The 21,227-nt window shown below is 35.7% G+C and overlaps 1 protein-coding gene across 4 annotated transcripts in view; it reads left to right on the top strand.

Moving 5' to 3' along the window:
- The window catches only part of LOC128991415 (cordon-bleu protein-like 1), a 71,592-nt gene that overhangs the window by 34,680 nt on the left and 15,685 nt on the right, over nt 1-21,227 (top strand). For 2 of the 4 annotated variants that reach the window (XM_054414270.1, XM_054414266.1), the window contains exons 2-11: nt 2,789-2,895; nt 10,201-10,325; nt 11,196-11,320; nt 13,469-13,584; nt 13,973-14,099; nt 16,550-16,710; nt 17,258-17,419; nt 18,820-18,941; nt 19,521-19,675; nt 19,881-20,141. In XM_054414270.1, coding sequence (XP_054270245.1) covers nt 10,204-10,325; nt 11,196-11,320; nt 13,469-13,584; nt 13,973-14,099; nt 16,550-16,710; nt 17,258-17,419; nt 18,820-18,941; nt 19,521-19,675; nt 19,881-20,141 — 1,351 coding nt within the window. In that variant the 5' untranslated portion in view covers nt 2,789-2,895; nt 10,201-10,203. Of the gene's footprint in view, nt 1-2,788; nt 2,896-10,200; nt 10,326-11,195; nt 11,321-13,468; nt 13,585-13,972; nt 14,100-15,313; nt 15,419-16,549; nt 16,711-17,257; nt 17,420-18,819; nt 18,942-19,520; nt 19,676-19,880; nt 20,142-21,227 lie in introns of those variants that run through there. The other 2 variants (XM_054414267.1, XM_054414269.1) reach the window with 2 other exon arrangements.

Raw genomic sequence — 21,227 nt, 5'->3', positions numbered from 1 at the left:
AAGGAGTGTTTGGATTAAAATCTTAATCCAGCAAGTTATTATTTAAGATCCATTTGGAACAGGGCTCAAAAGGATATCCGCAGACTTCTAAATTTACATTCCTGAGTAAAAACCGTGACCTGCTTGTTTCGAACACCTCTTGTAGTAGCTCACTAAACTAGAAAACAAAAAAAGATATATCAGGTGAGAAGATTTTCCACTATTAGAGAACACATCTGATCTAATTGACGATTTTTGTAATCTCACTGACAAATACCACGGATATTATGGTTTCTTTATCATCAATTAATAAATACTTATAAAATTGCAAAAGCTGGTAATAGTTATTTCCCTATTAGTCCTAATGAAATCTCAGCTATAAACGGCGACTGCGCTTGCGAAATAACAGATACCTTCTGTGGAATGATGATGGTTCTGCAATGTGATTGAGCGATCAGCTGTGTGTTTGAGGCAATTCCTCGGATGATTCTTTTCTCGTGAGCTCATGCATGATAAAAGCGTTGCTGACGCGATCATTCGAGGGCTTGGTTCAACTGGGTGTGATCGTTTCGGAAAAATTCCCGCAAAGAGATGAGATTAGAATTATATTGTACCATTAATGAGCTATAGAAATTGTATTTGGATACTTAAAGTGGACTTATTCTTCTCATCATATTTTAAAATCCGAAACCTGTTTTGATGTGTTTTGTGATCGGTGACGCTTGAGTGCGCTCTAATCTCTGCTGTATGTTTAAAGGAATTCCTCGAATGATTATATTCACGGGAAATCATGCATGGTATTAGCTTCGCTAAATGAATTTTTGCGCTCCAATGGATCGGATCGTTTAGCAAATGTGCCCGATGTTATGATAGTGTAATATAAGTTCAACTTTATTAATTTTTATTACTAAGGAAATATCCCATCTATATGGATCAGGTTGTAGCACGTTTTTATAGAGAAATCCCAGAACCTAGGTTCATAGAGCCTAGTTGAATGAATCTGCCATATAGTCTGTATGATGGAAACTGTCTTCTGTCAGTCCGTCAGGGACTAGCGCTGGTATAGTTTCAGGTAGGTGGCCAGGAGACAGATTACATCATACAGACTATATGCGTATATTACAACGATGGTTGACAGAAACATAAAATATGCCTAAACGCTGTGCGCTACGCGAAAATCCTACAAGTCGTCCATACTTCGACATGGTTAAAACTAAATTTAAATAGAAGAAACAGAATTTGACTTCAGATCAGTCAAAGGCTCTATTAAACCAAATCTTAACATGGGAATTGAATTATCACGGTAATAAATCTATAGTAAAAGTTAAATATTTTCCATAGTATTAGACAGTATTAGTGAAACTACTATTATATTAAGTATCTACAACATGCCTACTGGAAAATGTAATAGTGTACATCAACGTTGATGATGTAAGACGATTTTAATTTCGCTGCAAGAACACAAGAACTGTTCGGATTCGTCACGGGTGAAGGAAGCTACATTACTGTTTTTTTCTGTAGGCACGAATTAGTCACACTATATGATAACATAGCGTTGTGTGATGAGTTTTTGTTGCAAAGCAACATGTCCTAGTCTAGACTCCAGAGCAACCTCTGCGGTTGCGTTCGCTGGACGTCCACGAAAATAGAGAATTAAGAATACATTGTTTAAATCTTCTTATTGCTTCCTTTTCGTGGGAAGGTTTGTTTGCACTTGGGGAGAGTACAGATAGTGAATCGTAAACAATTGATTTTTGATTGACAATGCTCAAATTAACACAGTGAGGCATCTATAAACGTGTACATTTGCTAAAGAGATAGGTTGATGCTTCTCTACCTTTATAGTTAAGGATTCGCAGTGATTTTTATTTTTGTTACTTTATGCCTACTAGAAAAAACGACTCGATGGTGTTGGAACATGGGTGTTTAAGATACTGCGAATCACCAATTAGTTTTTACAATATGGCAATGCCGTGACCCGGTAGGTCTACCTTGAAGTTGTGGGCAAAAACAGATGATGACAGGACCCAGGATTAATGCATCTCCAAGCATGGGTTGTTTCTTAAATCTTCTGGGAAACAATACATTTTGCCATTAAAGGGAATGGTGTAAAAATGAAGCCACAAAACGTGTCTTCCGCTATATACAATCTTTTTATACGTCCCAGAGGCTACATTTACGTTTTATTAACGTCTTGAGACCTAATTTATCTATTTGAGTTATCTATAAATGATATTTTTTTAGTTTTCTAGATTTTTAGAGACAAAAGAAAAGGAAATAGCTAACAAACGTTAATTCTTCAACAACCCAAAAAGTCAACGTACAATATACTTATAACTGTTTTTTACTTCCAAGTAGTGATAACAACCGATGTTTTCTGGGGGTAGTTCCTTTCAGATTCTGTGAATATTGGGATTTCCCATCAATGAATCGATGTGTTTCCTATCACAACTTGCAATTCCCTACCTAGTCAAATACTGTATGCATCAACTTTCAACACTGGTGGAATTAAAAACAGACTTTCCGTCTGTTTCTTTCTAGCTCCTGTGTAACTTGGGATTTTCCTGAAATTTTTCCTGTCAAAAATGCAATGACACTCATACTACTCCTAATCAGTACAAGAGTATTCAGTCTTTCAACTAGGATAAAACCCTAACTTCTTTTTCCTGCAATTTCCATCGAGGTTTTTGTGCCGATGCTCGAAGCAGGTGGTCAAGACAAAACCTAGTGATTAATCTGCTTCCGTTACTCCTGAGGAGCGTGTAAATCGTGAATGGATCTGGTGAGTGACGAGGGTGTGTGTTCGCAGGAGACGATGCGGAGGTCAGCGGAGTCAGCCAGGGTACCGTTACAAGACCCAGCACCGGCCGCCGCTGACCGCTAGCCGCTAGACCCGCAACACACAGCACGCAACAGGTACATGGAGTACGATCATTATCGTATACGTATCATAATTTTAGTGGTGTTGCCATGTATTGGGCACAGAGAATACGATAATTATCGTATGTACTATTTTTAGTAACCCTGCGTGGTAGGTAAACTTCCTGTACCATATGGGGATTATCGTACCTGTCAATGTACAGTAATTATGGTATATTTATCATAATTTTAGTGGTGTTGCCATGTATTGGGTACATACATGCTGTAGAGAGTACGATAATTATCGTTTGCACTATATTTTAGTGGTAGGTCAACCATGGGGATTATCGTATTCGTACCTGTCAATATATACGGTAATTATCGTATAGGTATAATAATTTTAGTGGTGTTGTCATGTATTTGGTACATACATCCTGTGAATACGATAATTATCGTATGTACTATATTTTAGTAACCCTGCGTGGTAGGTAAACCTCCTGTACCATATGGGGATTATCGTACCTGTCAATATATACGGTAATTATGGTATATGTATCATAATTTTGGTAATGTTGACTAACGGGTGTATGCTGATGCCATGCAACTGCCTACATGCTCTGTGTTGGGTCAGTTAGGAACGCCGGGGCTCAATACCTCATGTAGAGTGTACAATATTTTTTTTGTTGTAACTTTAAAATGTCTTATGGAATTCCTTGTATTTTATGATTTGTTAAGACTTACGAGTGTAATTGAAATTTAGAAACGTTTTTATTCTTTAAATTTTTTTCTAAAGCTACTCGTTTAGGAGCTGCAGTGGGTTTTTAAGTTTACACATTACATACGTATACTCAATGCTTTAGACAAGGTCGCTATCTTTAAACTCTGCATTCCGTAGCTCCTTAACGAGTATTTTTGGAAATAAAATACAAAGAATAACGTTTTTGAATTGAATTTACATTTCAAAAACCGTCATAAAATACAAGGTGTTACATAATAACCATAATAATACATTTAGTCAATGATGATACATAATAAACTTTCATATTAGTCGCCACATAGGAAAATGGTGGCCATTAAAAAAAAGTCTAATTCTTAATTTTTCCTGTTGTAAGAAAATATTTATTGAAGTTTGGGGAAATATTTTTTCCCAATTTAATGTTTTCTCTAAATCGCATGGTTTCTGAGATGCCAATAGTGGCACAGTTAAGTTGTTCACCCTGTATGTATATTGTAGGCCTAATTACCATATACAAGCTATGATTTTAGTGATCCTGCGATGAAACGGATACATACCTTATGTAGACGTATTGTATAGTAATTGTCGTATTAGGTTCATAAAGCTATGTTGTTATATGGCAGGAACATACTGTAGATATACTTCTCCTGTAGAGTGCAAGTTGGTAGAATTGTTGTTTCCATATCTTAGTTTTATAAATGCTTCCATGTAACAGTACAAACAAACCTCAATATACGTTTAACAACACTACGAAATCGCTCCGTAATTACCGTGCAGTGTAGGCCTACAATGTTATTAAATTGGTGACATAACTTAATTTATAGGCCTATAATACAACTTCGCTGTGCCACTATTGGTATCTCAGAAACTTGTGGTGTTAGGTAGCGCCGTGAGTTGATTATGGAATCAAACAATACATGAGATAACCATGGTATCTAAAAGGCCATTTAAGCTACATTGCAAAATGACATATAAAAACATCTTGAACCATGTTCAATAGTTATCGCAAACATCATTTCATGTCACATGGTCGATAATTATTGTAACATTGTATTATAACTTAATATCATTGCCAAATGACAATAGGACTTCCATGTTACAGATATACACGGTTCACGTGTTCACTACTAATTTTGTATTTTATTGTACATATTTCGTAACTATTCATGTCTAATTTAACCCCTTGTACCATTTACAAACACTTTAAACATCAATGATATTTTGCATATGACGAATTATACGGAAATTCGTGAACATATTAAAGGTATACCACAAAGAATGAAGAAGAAAGCCTAAATTACTGATGATATCTGCAAAAGTTCTAAAAATAATTTGAGCGATCCCCCACTATTTTTCGAGAAAATGTTGCTCCTACAATCCAATTTTTACTAAATATTACTCACCAGCGATGCAAGGTCTTCGAAGATGGTTTTGTTTGAGAGAGTTTGTGTTAATTATCCAGTGCAATTAGTGACAAGGGAAATGTTTATTCTGGAAACCACCAACGGTTTCAGACCTTGACCTTTTGTTGTTAGATGGTCAATCAAGCGAAGTGCCATTGCAATTAACTTGTATCATTCTGGAGTAGAGAGTTTGGTCTGTTGAAGGTTATATAGGTCTGTACAAGTGGTGTAGTGAGGGCGAAGTTGAAATAAAACAGTTAACTTATTCCAACCACTTGGAACTATTGTATGACAAAAGTTCAGAACAGGTGAATCGGATTTGTCAATTGAAATCTAGTTGCTTTATTGACTTTTATCCAACCAGGTTGATAAAAACACGGAGACAGGGGCGGTCCCAGGATTTCATTTCGGGAGGGGGGGGGCACCGCGGGGTCTGGGGGTATGGAATATCCCCCCGAAAAAGGGGGCCCGGGGTCCCCCCCGGAAAAATGTGGAGAATTTGAAGCCTTAAAACCTATTTTTATACGTATTTATTTGAGCTCTAAAATATGCCCGAGCTAATAATATTTATGTTAGCCAATGTAATAATGTATAAAATATTTCGGGGGGGGGGGGGGTATATCCCTCCCAACCCCCCTCACCCCCGAGACCGCCGCTGAACGGAGATGTATGTATACTTATTACAACACTTATAAATAAAATTTTGAGTGAACATTTAGATTTGCAGCTAAAAGGAACACACATATCCATTTTTGTTAAATAGGTATTACAAGCCTGCTATTAAGTAGTATAACTAAAATAAATAAATAACTTATAATACACACTTCTCGACTAAAACTTTGATTAAATTTTCCAAAAGGGGAATAAAATTTATAATTATTTAAATTTTTTTATAAATATGTTTATAAATATTTTTATAATTTTTTATAAATATATTATAAATATTTTATTTATTAAAATTTATATAGAAATAATATAATTATTTCTCTTGGTAAGAAAAACTACGTTAATCAATATTACAAGGAGGGTTTTTTATTTGAAAAAGCAGAGTTTTTAACAAGGTACATCCTACCATTTTGGGAAAAATTAACTGAGCATTAAAATTTAAAAAAATCTTACATAGCCTATCGCATTGTATACATTGCATTGTTGTAGGCATAAAATTGGAAACATTTATCTCTGAATTGCAATGTTTGGGATTTTCGGGGCAAGGCTGGTTTGGTGGTCTAATTGAGTGAAAATATGTATTTTTAAAACTTAAGAGAATATTTCGAGCTGTTTTTCTTGTTCAGTTTAAGAGTTTTTGTTAAAATCGATAGTGTCACTCTTCTTTGTAATTAACTTCTGATTTATTTTTAATTTTGAATTGTTAATTTCGATAAACAAAAGTTTATACAGTAAAATAACTTATTCATTTGTGGGATAAAATTGTCGTGTCATGTGTTTCCTGATGCTGTATCACAAATGTGTAAATTCTATGCAACGAATGAACATCTTTCATTTAATTTCTATGTAGCAGAATTTTGCCCAGTAAAAACAAACGATAATTATTATTGCTACATTTATTTATAGTCCAAATTCCATATGTTAAAAGACATGTCCCGCCTCGTTTTTTTAATAAAAAATGCAAGGTAGCTAGCAGACGAGTGACTCAGTTTTAGACGCCAGTTGTGTACAGGTACAACATTGTGTGAACAGCTGGTGTAGTTGACATTGCTAGCTGCTACAGCTGTTAGGCACTAGGTATGTGCCCTCGCTCTTGACAATGTACTGCTACTGCTCAGCAAGAATATTTCATACTGTCACTATAATTTAGATAAGATTGGGTTACTGATCAATTAATGGTAATTATTTTTTGTATGTGTTTCAACTTTTGACTATTGACATTTCATTTGTAAACAGTATTCAAGATGCACTCTTTGAAATTTTCTTGTAAATCTGAGTTTAAAAATATCCTATAGACTTCCAGAATCCCTTTATAAATTAAAATAGGTTCAAAAGTAAGCACAAAAATATAATTTAAAACTAAAAAAATAACATGGGCCTTATGGGTTGCCATGCTGGTGACGACAGAAAATCAGAACAAATGGAAGGATTTCAAATCACAGTTATATTTTAAGCACGGGGTGAAAATAGAGAATACAATACATATTTTTAGTTTTCAGCCACTGTACGACCTCTAGTTTGAGTAAATACAAAGATAATTAGATAAAGAAATGTTTTCATGATTTCGTCTTTTACACTGACTGTCACTGACTGTGTTTTAGTCACTGACATATCCAAACAAATTTGTTGTAAAAAGTACTACTCATGCTCCTTAATTTCAATCACTGACAAACATCAATCAAAGTTGATTAATGCCATTCTCAAGAAACAATGGATAATTAATTGACATTTCCTGATAATTAGGAAGTTTTAGTGAACATAACCTCAATTAGTATAAGCTACTTTAATCTACACCAAAATATATTGTTCATTAACCTACTCCTCAGTAATTTAATGCCATTTTTGTTCCCGTTTTTCCCTTGTCGTGTAAAAACAAAACTGTTAAAACAAGTTTTTCGTGTTCACACTCACTGAGTCACAGTCATAGTAAGTAGAAAGAAGCAAAATGATTGATTTATGTGCAACTTGTCACAAAGAGTCCAACCTCCATCCAAGTTGTTTACTGTTCAATATTGTATTCTTCCCCCACACTGTGCTAAAGACAGGTGTGATCTTGTCATGGAGTTGCCCTAGACCCAAAATGCATGTGTCAGATTGCTGATGCCGATTATTCTGTCATTTACTTGCTTAGATGGTAACATTTGTTACATTTAGCTTGCAATAGTGTACTGGAGGAACAACGGTTTTGTTACTTTTGTGCCTGATAAATCCAACCTTTGGAGTTGAAAGGGTTAAACATTGTAACTTTTGATGCAACTCACTTCGAGTTTAGACAAAAAATCTTGTAAGCTTGTCTATTTCTTTCCCACACTCGTTCACTTTTCACTGTTTGTGGTGAAAGGTAGATACTGGTTTGTAGAAGCTGTATGCCACATTTATTGCCCAACCTGACTAGAAAAACAGGTATCTTGTTTTGGTGTCTGATATCTTAAGTCTTGTTTCCAATTTTAATGAAATATTCTTTCACCTGTATATTTTGTCCACTACGTTGTAACTTTGTATAAGTGTGTAGGAATTGTATTTGACTAAATCTAGATAAAATATTGTTTAATTTATATTGTAGTCAGTTGCTTGTATTTTTTCTCACTCGTTTACTTTTCACATGTATGTGGTGAAAGGTGGAACTGGTTGGTAGATACAGGTACCTCATTACCTCTAGGGTAACCAGACAGACATCTTGTCCTACAGTCTAATCAGACTCAGTTGTGCTGAGTTTAGTTTCCAATAACATGTCTGATAAAAAAAAATCTTTGAAGAAGATGCCCAAGATAATATCAACCGTCTTGTTAAAATTCACCAAAAAATATGTGTCGCAAATTTAACTCGGTATGATTAAATGATCACTATACCAGATCGTGGAAACCTGCAAGTGATTTTCCAAGAATCGTTGAATTTTCAACATGTGTATGCTGGTAGATGCAGGTATGACACATTTACCTCTGCCAGACAGGATTGCACTTGTCCTGGTGTCTGGTATCTCTACACTGACCGGTTCCCTGGCTCGCCCTGACTGCTACTCTCGCTTCCTGATAAAAACACCGCAGTTGAAATGGAGACTTGTTCCACTTATTGTGCAATTGTCTCTCTGCTTCTATTCCACGGGGTTTCTTCATGTTGTGAAAAAGTTGAAAAAGTCTCCATAGTATGATTTTACTGTCATATGTATAAGGTGTATGTGTTATAGATTAGTTTTGTAAGTTGTCAGGTCTCTTAGTTGCATAAAATTTAATTAAGTGGTCTAAATCGATACACAATGGAGCTTGACTTTTGTGAGGACTAGACAGTACAGAACCACTATAAGAGTACGTACACTTTTTGAATTTTCATACCTCTAAGTTGGTGTTATCCCACGAGTAATGTTTGCCTGAATAATTGAGAGTATTGAAGGTACTGTATAGTTACACACTTTACACTTCTTGTTACTATGACTTATATTTTGACATCGTAACAGTTTTTGAGCGGAGTGAATCGAAGCGAGCGAAGCTCTTATACTAAACTCCTGCTTTTGTTTTTAATACTCCTCCTGAACGGTTGAAGCGATCTGCATGGGATTTAGCACAGTCATAGTAACCAACTATGGGAAGGTATAAATCTTAAATGGTACAAATCGGACCACAGGGCTTTTCCCTAAGTGAATTTAGAAATTTAACATGGGCCTTATGGGTTAATTGATCGCCATTACACTATTTGCGAGATAACAATAAAATGGTAAACAAGAGTTACAACACATGTTGGTCAACGAATTACCTATCTAAAACTAGAGGTCGTCCAGTGGTTGAAAACTCGACCAAATAAAACATGTGATAGGGATTTCTTTTGAAAGTATCTTGAAAAAAGCATTTTGTATCAAGGGCTGTAAAACAATTTTGCCTATGTGGCAACAGGATGTGAATACCATCGTATCACGTTGTGTGGCTTTGGACCGGAAGTGTTTCCCATAAAAAAATCTGCATTCTAAGTTCATAGGTCCAATGTCTCAGCCACAAAACTCCCGAGGCACTTCTCTTACGCACATTTAAAACCATCTATCAAATTCGGTATAATAACTACATCTTGTTGATTAACTCTCATATTATAGAGACGGTTACGGTTTCTTCTTTCTACCTGAACAGTTAATCATTGAGTTTGGATACTGGATTTAAGTGAACTAGACATATCATTAATGCAGACTTTGACTAGGTACTGCAATTAGAAATTCCATTAATGTGTGAGTAGGATATTGCAATTAGACAATTAACTTTATTGCAGGATTAATATGCTATTGCTAACCCCGCTCTATATTGCAAGCAGGCAACTGTATTGTACACCAAGTTATAATATTTTAGAGAAAAACTTCTAATAACTGTATGTTAATGATGTAACATGATTAGATTCTTATAAAATTATTTTGAACTCATTTTAGCAATTGATTAAACTTCTAACTAGAATAATAGCTCAATAAATAATTGAACTCTTAAATTAGGTATGCCAAAGGGTAGTCCAAGGTAGTCTTATAATTGGATAGAAAGTCTGTTCATCCAAAATCCAAAGTCAATGACTACTAAATGTTTGTTTCAGCCCATGATGATGACAGGAGGATTGACAGTGACGGAAGACACTCCCCCGGACATGCTGGCTGGCTCTATGGACTTGGCTGTGGTCCTACCAGATGGTCATTCCCTCAAGATGAGCGTGGAGAGAAGGTACGTTAAAATAAAACACTAATGGTATCCATGAGGATAAAGTGCTAACCTTCTAGTCAGATTTCTTCTTCTTGGTCCCATTGCCTGGAGATCAAGGGACCAATCCTTTGATAAGTCTAAATACATTTTGAAGGTTTAAACTGAACTTGGATACCTCTTGTCATCGGATTATAACCACTTAATATTGCTTTTATGATAACTAGTTTGCTCTGCCCGTGCTTTGCAACAGGATGAGAATGCAGAGGATAATAACGTGAACTTTAAATCTACTGTAAAAACTTTTGAAATACACCCCTCATTGGTTATAGGAAGCAAATCTCAATTGTACCGTACTACTTATCTATGTATTAATAGGCAAGCATGTTTCTTTAAAGCTTTTTTATTCAGCTCAAGTGCATCGCAGGGAAAATATACGCATACTGTTAGAAAGATATTTTACTGTAGATGTGCAGAATCTAAATGATTTTTTAATTTGAAAAAAATAACATGGGCCTTATAGGTTGCCATGCTGGTGACGAAATATAAACAGAAATTCAAAACAATTGGAAGTAATTCCAACCATATGTTTTATTCATAGCACTGGGTGAAAATAGAGAAGTCTGTACATTGTACATATTTTTGGTAGAGTTTTCTCACTGTATGCTGTAAACTCTGTACATCTACAGGAAAATATATTTCTAATTAACTAATTTATGCGTAGATTTTCCCTGCTATGCACACCAACTGACAAAAAAGGTGTCCATGAAACATGCTTGCCTTTTAATATATAGGATGATGTTGATGGTATTCTTCTCCTAACTATGTTACATTTTAAGGAAGGAATATTTTAATAAATTAAATCATTATTTGAATACTTAACATTTTTTTCAGCACTCCAATGATGGATCTGCTGGTTCAAGTGACGACTGCCAACAAAATTTCTTCTCCGGCAGGATTTATACTGAAGCCCCTCAATGAACGAGGGCCCCTACCCTACAAGCCTTCTACTCCCATTGGTAATTTGATACACATCTTGTAAATATAATCATTATCACAGAAGTGAGACATGTCCAATTGAGTGGCGGAATTCAATAATTTTGTCCTGGATTTTTACGATCAATCCCTTCTAGTTATCTATAATTTTTATTTTTATTTTCCCTGTCATAACTCTGCTAACTGGTAGGTCAGTGCTCACCACAAGATATTTGCCCTAAAAAAAGGATAGGTTTCATAGGTAAGGAGGTTTATTCAAGATCTCATTGCCCCCTAAATCAAAATTTTTCTTAGCATTTTTCATTAATTTAATTTTAGTTACTGTGTCCAGGATAAAACATGTTCCAATTTTTTAACTTTTAAAGAAAGTACTGTATTTAGATCTCTAGATCCATTAGCAATGTTTATTATTCATTATTACAACTTTAGAAATAGGTACAGTAAAGTATTTACTATAACTACTTTAAGTGGTGACATTTGTTGTTGCAAAACTAGAATGAATTGTTTGATAAGTGTTATCTTTTGTTTACCTGTAAAGTAACAATCAGCAGAAAGAGTTACTCCTATTGGTCACCTGTAACTCTTATCAGTTAAAGATAAGCTACACTAGTCTTTACTGAGGTGGGTTTAATCCTGTAGTTGGAAGCAGATGATTCAGTCAGTATATTTGCTAAAGAGTTAGTTTTCAACATCAAAGTTTCTGTTTGGTGCATTTGTATTTTTGTGATTTTACATTTTAAGTTGCTTGACAATTCTTATCCTGAGTTGAAACATTTGTCTGCTATCTTTGATTTGCAAATTGAATGATGAAATATAACTAGTGAGTATATTTCCTATGAGTATATAACTAGTATATAATTCCTCTATGAAAGTCTTTAAAATATTTATGTTATTTAAAGAGTTTGTAAGGAGTTTTTTAACTAGCTAAGATTTGCATCAAAAAGATATTTAATCTAGCTTTTATGGCAGGCTGGTAATCAGATTTAATTATCTGTCTAAAATTGCAGATCTCACTTGTTCTCTATTATCACTCTAAATGGATTTACCTTTATTATCAGACTTCAAACTGGTACTAAGGTTCATAAAGTAATTACTATGGTATGCTAGGACTATACCAAATTTTCTTTTAAAACTGAGAATCTTAGCCTTGTTCTAAAATTGTTTGTAAGAGCAAAAAAATTGATTTTTAAAATTGTTTTTGTCTTGTTTCATTCACTTTTTTCTTTTGAGCAAAATTTACTTTGCATACTATGTACATTGTATGTAATGCAATGTTGATGAGGGATTTATTGTCAGTATTTTTGTGATTGTCGTTTACATTTATGTTTTTCCTACAATGGTTATCGCTGAGAAGGAAATAATGTATACACTGTTGTCGTGTGTTCGCTATAGCTGCAATCAACCCTTTCGGCCGACCTTAGCATGGTTTAAGTAGGTTATACACCCACAGTAATGGTTTTTGCTGAGAAGAACGAAATTTACCATACACATGGCCACCACCACACACTCCAGGCCGCGGCCTTCGAAGTGGCAACGTCTCAAGTAGTGTTGTTCCAGCTGTTTTGTTTGGAGGCAGCTCAGGATTTATGTATTTTTTTAGAATACCAAAGCTTTTGGACTACGAAAATATTGACTCCAGGTTAATTGCACAGAAATAGATTTTCAATTTATATTGTTTTGGTTTTTAATTTCATAAGTTTTATTTTCAATCTTTTTCATAAATTTAAATGAACAATACACGAATTAATGAGCTGATGTCACCTGTCTGCCATGTTATCTTATTGAATGTCTGGCGCTAAACAACACCACTTGTGACGTTGCCAATTCTACCAGCCGCTGGCCTGGAGTTAAAGGTGACCGAAACCAAGTTCTTACAAGTTATTTACTTATATTGTTTGGATGTCTTTAGTTTTGTACACCACTCAAGAATTGTTTAGTTTCTTAATTCTTTGTTTAACTACAGATAGATATACAGCGAGTCATTCAAATATCTAATTATTCTGCTCATTCTTACAAAACATCTTATTGAACTGTGAATTTTGTGCTCAACAATAAACTAGAAATTTAATTTGACTGGTGAACACCATAAAAGCGGAAAACGGTAAAAGATTAAACAAATAACTAGCAAATTTGTTTGTTAAATTAAGTTATTGATGATTGGTTCATTGCAGGAGCCTTGGATGCGTGGACGATTCATGTTGTACCCAAACAGCTTGGTCAATGTCCAGCGATCAAAAAACCTCTGAAGACGATGAATCAGCCGTTTGAGCAGACCTTTCGTCTCCAGGTATACTGTATTTTTTTTAATTTATCCCAAATATAATTTATATCCGGTAGAAGTATTACAGACATTGAGATAAGTTTGGTTTCATTGTATTTGCTTACGTGACAGGTTAATGTAATGTTTGCTTTAGGTTATGTAGGACCTAGACACATACAACTTATTGATTAGGTTAGACGAGTGTGGCTTCTTTTGAGGCTTCTGCCACTGTGGCAGTAGGGAAGTTGTATCCGCCTTTGTTACACAAACATGTAAAACTCAAAGTAAATCTAGAAATAAACAATCTGATCGTTATTTAACATAATTGTTGGCTGATTGTTATCTTGAACATTTTTACTGTTGTGTTATCCGTGATTCTCGGTTACCTTCGGTTACATCTTAACCGTTGTTGCAGGTTCATCTTCCACGTAACCAACTCTACGTGGCGAGGGTTAGTCCGAAAACCAGATTATCAGACATTCTCCAGCAAGTGTGTTCTGAAAAGAATCTAGACCCACTGAAATATTCACTGAGACATCCTGGTGAGTTGATGCCATGTAAAAGTTAACTTTATTTACGTTTAATAATTTAAAAACTCATCCTCTATGTTATATTGAGTTCCCTCCAAACATTTTTATTATGTTGTATGGTTGGCACTATGTGTATTATGTGAAAGTTTTAAGATATAAAATAACTTTAAACGGACATTTATGTAGTAATAATATGGCTTGATACGTTCCATTCGAGTGACTGTCTGTTTTTTATGTCCAGAAATAATTATCGAGAGTTTGTCAATTTCGTTTGCTGAGTACAGAAAAAATGTCTTATTTCTACAACTTTTTTTATGTCCAGAGAGATTTATCCAAAATAGTTAATTATTTCATAGTATGGCGGTGGTAGTTTGCTTCACATTTTAAAATACTCTGACTTTTATTACTGTGTTATTTATTATTGTAATCATCAAGAGTAATATAAACAAATGTTTACTTGTGTAAACAATATATATGTTAGTATAGACCTTTACTCTTACTCCATTTTTTGTTTCTTAGTTCTAAGCTATTGCTAAATGTGCAAAATGTGTGTTTTTCACTCATAACTTACATATTTGCAAATTTACCACTCTATCATTAATTGTGGTATTGTTTGGTCTACAAACAGAGCTATACCTGACATTTTTTGAAGCCTGTGAATGAAAACTACAGATGTACTTGGACTTTGGGTAAACCATTAAGGATGATAATTAGCCGAGCTGTCAAAGCTGTTGTTTCTCCTACCAGGAGATAGCAATGTGAATAAAGAGTTTGAATAATATCTTGGTCAGGTCTTGTATGATCCACAACCTTTTACAGTGTCCACCAAAAACTTATTTAAAAAAATGTAGAATTTTGGATTCATAAGATGAGAGGAAAAACAAGTACTGAATATGTATGAGTTCATCAATGAACAAATTCACACCTCAAAGGACTAAACAAACACAATTTCTTTTTCAATTAGTAAATTAAGTTCTCAACTGTAGTTTTTATCAAGCAAGCAATACTGCATGTTAGAATTTTACATAATTAGTTAGTTTGCAATTTGACCTTGAGTCGTAAAACATATCACTATTGTGACTCACCTACTAGTACCCAGTGAATGTTGTTGATAGCATGGAATTTAAGTGTTTTTATAGGTATTACTTACTGGAAAGTCCTAAACTAGGTTACTGCTAATGGAATATTTGTTTTTACATGGAAATTCCACTTTGATGTGCATTTTGGTAGTCGGCATCTCTAAAATCAGTGTTTAAATTCTATGTTTGTTCACAATATTGTTACGATAGTTTCTGAAGACGTTTTAAAACCATTTGAAAGGCTCAGACACTGTAAGTGAAAGCTCAGTTTTGTTTTCAATATGTTACAACATAAAAGTATACTCTCACGGCATATTTTAAGGGTTTATAAATAGTACATCTTAAATTTGTGTCAAGTAAGTCATGGTTAATAAATCAGTTGGAATACCGGGTGGATTAAATTTGAATGATAAACCTAGTCTTTTGTTGACATATCAGTAGGCCTACTAGTGGGTAAATAAATAGATCATTTGAGATAACTAAGTAAATATAGCATCTCTTGACACCGAGGTAGTTTGTTAAAAACTTCAATTGTTACGTTATCTTGTCAAGGCCCGAAAGTGTAATAACGTTCTATTGTAAAGATAAGTCTTCAATCCCTTTCTAATCTGTAAAATGGTGAAATTTCAAAGATAAACAGTCGCCAGGTTGAGTACAATCATAAGTGTGTGGGTGTCGAAGAAAGATATTTGGAGAATTTGTTAAACAGGCCTATTGGTGAGATTGATTTTTGAAACTATCAAGACAATTCGCTTTACCGCCAAATATTTATTGGTGCATACCTTAAGTTGTGTTGGGATATCTGGAAATGCTAGGGCGTTAGGTGGGCATAGATGAGAGGACATCTTCAAATGTTTTTTTTTTTAACAGTGTTTTATCTATAAGTTTAATTTGGATATCTACCAATAAAATCATGCGTATATAATTTTACCAAACAAATGAACTATTTCCTTAACATAGGTTTTTATCTGAGCAAACCTAAAAAAAGTAGCTATGCCCTATGCTAGTCAAAGTTAATCACACTGTTTTGCATGAGTACAAAAATAAATTTAAGTACAGTAGTACTGTCCTGAATGATGGATTTGCAGATTCACTCTTAAATTGAAGTAATGAAGTAATATTTGTCACTAAACTAAGGTGAAGCTTAGGTTCAGAAAACTTAATCCGTAGGTGTTATTTAATCAGTACCATTGTGGATTTTCAGCATCACCCTTTCCGTCAGTTTTGAGAGGTATGGTAACGTTTTGTCCTAACTTTGAACATTGAAATGGCGTCCTCAAAAGCTAGGCTTTAACCGGAAACTGAGTCAACAACAAAGTTTAGAAAATTATAATTTGTCAGTCTGTGTCGAAGTAATTATGTTTATTTGTCTTTGATTTACAGTCAATTTGGACCAAGTTCTCAGTCTGCAGTACACTCTAGGTGACTATAAACTGCAAGAGGTGACTCTAGTCTGTAACAAGACTCGGCCAGTAGAAGTGTCCTCAGTTGACATCATGTCTTTGCAGAGGGAAACAACAAATCCTGCTTACAGGAACACCAAGGTAAGCTGTATGATTTGTCAACTTAATTCCACAAATTTATAAAATAAGTAAATTCGCCACTAGATTTTTTTAAGCATGTTTACCTGCATGGAAAGAGTCCATAATGGCCTAAGAAACACTAAAAATTAACAGTTCACATAAAAATTTGACTATTCCACTGTCTCTGACAGCATTCATCATCTAAGGGAGGTTTTATTTTGAGTCGGGAAGATTGAGGAAATCTCTTAACATGTCTTTTGATAGTCAGGCCTATCAACAATCACCCTGAACAATGAAGTGTCCTGAAAAAAAAACAAAAAAAAACACACAAAATTGTCTGTAGTATCTCTTTGACCTACTTTAGTGGTTTTTAAATTCATTACGTAGCCCCTGAACTGTTAAATCATAATCTTAGTAGTATTTCCGCTTTTCTCACAATATCGTTTATTTATATTTGACTGCAGTATACAACTTTCTTTGCTATTTGCCAGATTATCGAGTGTCCACTGTATATAAGATACTCATTCACATTCTTCAGCACTAAAGTCTAACACTTGCCTTGTCACAGTGTGAAGGCAGCGTCAGCAGTGGCAGTCTAGAGGGAAGGAGCTTGTCTCCTGTTCCGTCAGATGAGTCGTCTGCCTCCCCTCCTCTCAATCTTCCACCTAGTCGACCAATCAGAAAAAGGAGGCCTGCGCCCAAGCCACCTACTATACTTCAGAAGTCAACAGTAAGTGCAGTCTTCACTCCTTTTTTTCCTTCACCAGTGGTATTTTTAATTGAAGTCAAAGTTAATTTATTGGAAATGCTTTTATGGGAAAGCAGTCCAAACCCATTAAAGGGTTTTGAATGTGTTGGAAATTGAACCTGTCCCTCCCACACTAAGGCCCTGTACACATGAGGGCGGCAGCCGCCGCGGTAGCCGCCTAGAACCGTACACATGGCAGCGGTTGGAGCCGCGGTTGCGGTGTGAATTGACCGTCGCTCGACAGCCAGTACTATATTTACCCAATTATTCTTCTTTTAAACGCGTAACGCTTGACAATTCTTTTCAGCAAAAAACCCAACTAACTCTTGCCACACAATCTTTTTTAGTTTATGTCCTAAACGTATCTTCTTCAGTTTCCTGGTTCCACAGCAGCATGCATGGCCATTGTAAACTTACACTACGAGCACTACATCAACTCCAGCCACAGCTACACACTTCACCAACACAGAGAGAGAGAGAGAGCGATGTCCACAGCACAGGGCAAGCGCGTAGATGTCTGTGATCCTATAGTAGCAACTGCAGTCAACCGCAGCGGCTACCGCCCTCATGTGTACACTCTCATGCCAACTCTAGTAACTTCAACCGCACGGAAGCCGCGGCGGTCGAAGGGAAATCTACGACCGCCGCGGTTTGTTGCGGTTGATTGGAAGTTGGCGGTTGCATGTGAACGGTCCCATTTGCTCCTTTGTACTTTCAACCGCTGCGGTTCCCGCGCAATGGCAACCGCGGCGGCTGCCGCCCTCATGTGTACAGGGCCTAAAGTGTTGCACCACTAGGCTAGCACCATACCGTTACCCAAGTAGGCTTTGTTTGGGCTGGTAATTTACACCGGGTCGTCTGCATGAACAGCACTAAGTCTTTTTTATAATTGCCATGTCACTCAATGTGAAGCTTAATATCTGAATTGCACAAACTGTACATCAGCGTACTAAGAAGAACAAACTCCTTGAATTATTCTTCAAGGTTATAATCTTAAATTACTGTTGAAATCCTATAATTCCATGAAAAAAGAGCAACCCTACATTTGTTAGGTAATGAAACTTTTCTTAAATATAGGTTACTCTGAGTAAAATCAGGAATGGAAATAAATTCATCAAATTTTTAAAACAAAATATTTACTTATTTAAATGACTGTTTATTCCTTAGAAGATTTGTTCAACTCTCTCAAGAGCACTAGAAGTAGCAAATGTAAATAATATTGTTGTAATTTTAACACAGGAAATAAGGTTAGTTGGGCTTAAAGTCTGTGCCCTTAGGTCACTACTTGTGGACTAATAAACTTCTTTTGGATTAATAAAATAACGTTGAAATGATTGAATGGAATTTGAAAGAGTAAAACATTGAGATTTTTGGTGTTGCAGATCATTGAGAAGCAAGTGAACGGCCTCCAGCCGTCAACAGTCATCAACCACTCTCGTAACAGCTCCGACTCCAGTGGATATCATGAGGCCTCGGTGCTGAGTGAGAGTCCTCAGAATAATAAGTAAGTGGTTTGTTATGTAACAATACAGCTGTATCTACTAACCTGTTGAGTAAAAAATATTTTTCAACCCTCCGAGTGTTAAGCGTCGCAATAGCGATACATAGCACACTCGCTGCGGTGTTATGCGTCCACGCGTAGACTTACAAACATCATTTACAGCGAAGGCTCTGGATCGAGATTGGTATAATTGTTTTTGGCAGATTATATGCTTTCTCTCAATGTTTGTTTCTTGACTCTTTAATTTTTGTTCCGATCTTATTGTAGCAGACAGATGACGTGCGTATTTGTAAACAACTTGGTTAACCTCACATCGATGACTAATAACTAACCTCACATCAGTTTCTGTTGTTAATTCTAGAGAAATCAGTGATTCACATCAGCGGACCCTGTCGATGGTTCAATTTCACTTCACTAATTTTATTCTAAGACTTAGGCCTACTTAACTTGGCAATGGCGTGCATAGTTCTATTCATGGTTAGAGATCCTTTGTAGAGCGCTTAAACTGAAATAGTGCAGTTCCAACATCACCATTATATCATAAATGATCCTTGGTCATGTATAAACTCTGTCTGTTTCCAGTGTTCCCGAGAGCCGTACGGAGGCTGGAGCTCCTCTGACTGTGGTCCTGTCGCAGTCCATGACCGATGTTTCAGCCATCCCGTCGCGGCCGCTGCAGAACAGCACCTCATGTAACTCCATCTCCTCTCTAACGTCTACCACCGGCTCTGCCACTGGTATGATTATCATGCTTCATATTGTGGGGTTAGGTTTAGGAAAGATTCCTTATTATTTTGTTTGTAAAATACCTGGGGAGCCACACGAAAATCAAATTCTTTTAATTCACAAAAATACTGTTGTGTAAACACTCTTGTTATTAATTAAAGGATGAAGGAGTTAGAATTAGTTATAGTAACAAATTAATTACTATTAATGTTTCAGGTCGTAAGAAGAAAAGCGCTCCTCCACCACCGCCTGTTGCCAAGGATGCAGCTACCTCGATCAGATCACCTTCTGTATCCTCAACTGCCTCCTCGACCACCACCCTCGATGGTAACGACCTCAACACGACAGCCAAGTCAGCGACTCTACCTCCCTCGACACGACTCAACACGACCCTCATCCCTCCTCCTCCTTCAGTAACACCTCCCCCCACTCCCACTACCCCTCCAGTAGCTGTCGAGCCCTCCGTCAGTCCTAGAGGTAGGTTCGCTTCTTCCGCCTGTAGACTAATCAGACAAACCAAGAAAAGAGTTGGTATGAATCTTAACAAATTTGGTAACTCATTTAAATTCAAGAAAACTAACGAGACACCTAACGATGGTGAGCAACAGGAATGTAAATTCAAAAAGCTTGTCAGGAAGAATGCCATTAAGAAAAACAATATCGATGCTCCTAAATGTCCTGATAGAGTTAATAATAACGTGAAAGATTTAAATGTCAAGTCCCAATCTTTCATGGTACACCCTAAACAGGTAAATGTGAATACGGATCGGAAAAAGATTTTTGCCAGCGAACGTTCGATAACCGCTAAGTATCTCTGTCAAACTTGGGAAGGCACTAAAGGTATGGGGATCAAAAAAAGAAACAATCTTGAAGGAGTTGATCGTAACCGGAATTTTGTTGAACCAAATAATTTACCTAGCTTGGATTTCACAAATGTTGATAAATCTTCAAATCTGAAAAAGTACAATGAATTTTTCCGATGCATTGAAGCCGACAGTTTAAATAGGAACGGAATTTCAAAAAGTGAAAGTTTTTCAGATAGGAATAGTACAGTGATTTCTCTACCTCAGAAATCTCACAGTTTTAAAGTAATGCCTATGAATTATAATTCAACTAGGGTCGCTGGTGGGAATTACCACGGGGTATGCTTAAAGCTTGAAGACTTCAATAATGGAAATTTGCACTCTTCTATATTTCCAAGTGAGGGTAACATAAGGGGTAAAAGCTCAATTGTAAGGTGTAACTTGCTTGCTCCGCCACCCCCAGAATTGATAGTCACCAGAAGTGAATCTCTTGAATCGTGGAACAAATTCCTGCTTCAACTTGACGATATTTTGATAAATAGAGAAGGCGAGTTTGTATAAGATTTGTTTGGTGTTTAAAAAATCTGTTGTATGCTATATGACCATCGAAAAAATTTGTTTCAATTAAAGTTATTTTATATAATTTTGCCAGTTTGCTTATGTCTATCGTCTATCTTCAGTCATATTTGTCGCCACCCTCATTTTCTTGAGGTAAAATTCTTTAAAATCTGTATAATTATGTAAATATTGAAAGATAGTG

The sequence above is a fragment of the Macrosteles quadrilineatus genome, unplaced genomic scaffold, assembly GCF_028750875.1.
Source record: "Macrosteles quadrilineatus isolate MER2022 unplaced genomic scaffold, UCM_ALF_1.0 Scaffold_4__1_contigs__length_99947679, whole genome shotgun sequence".
NCBI classification, from domain to species: Eukaryota; Metazoa; Arthropoda; class Insecta; order Hemiptera; family Cicadellidae; genus Macrosteles; species Macrosteles quadrilineatus.
The sequence above is the reverse complement of the archived record's forward strand: the minus strand, read 5'-3'. Positions and strand labels throughout refer to the sequence as shown.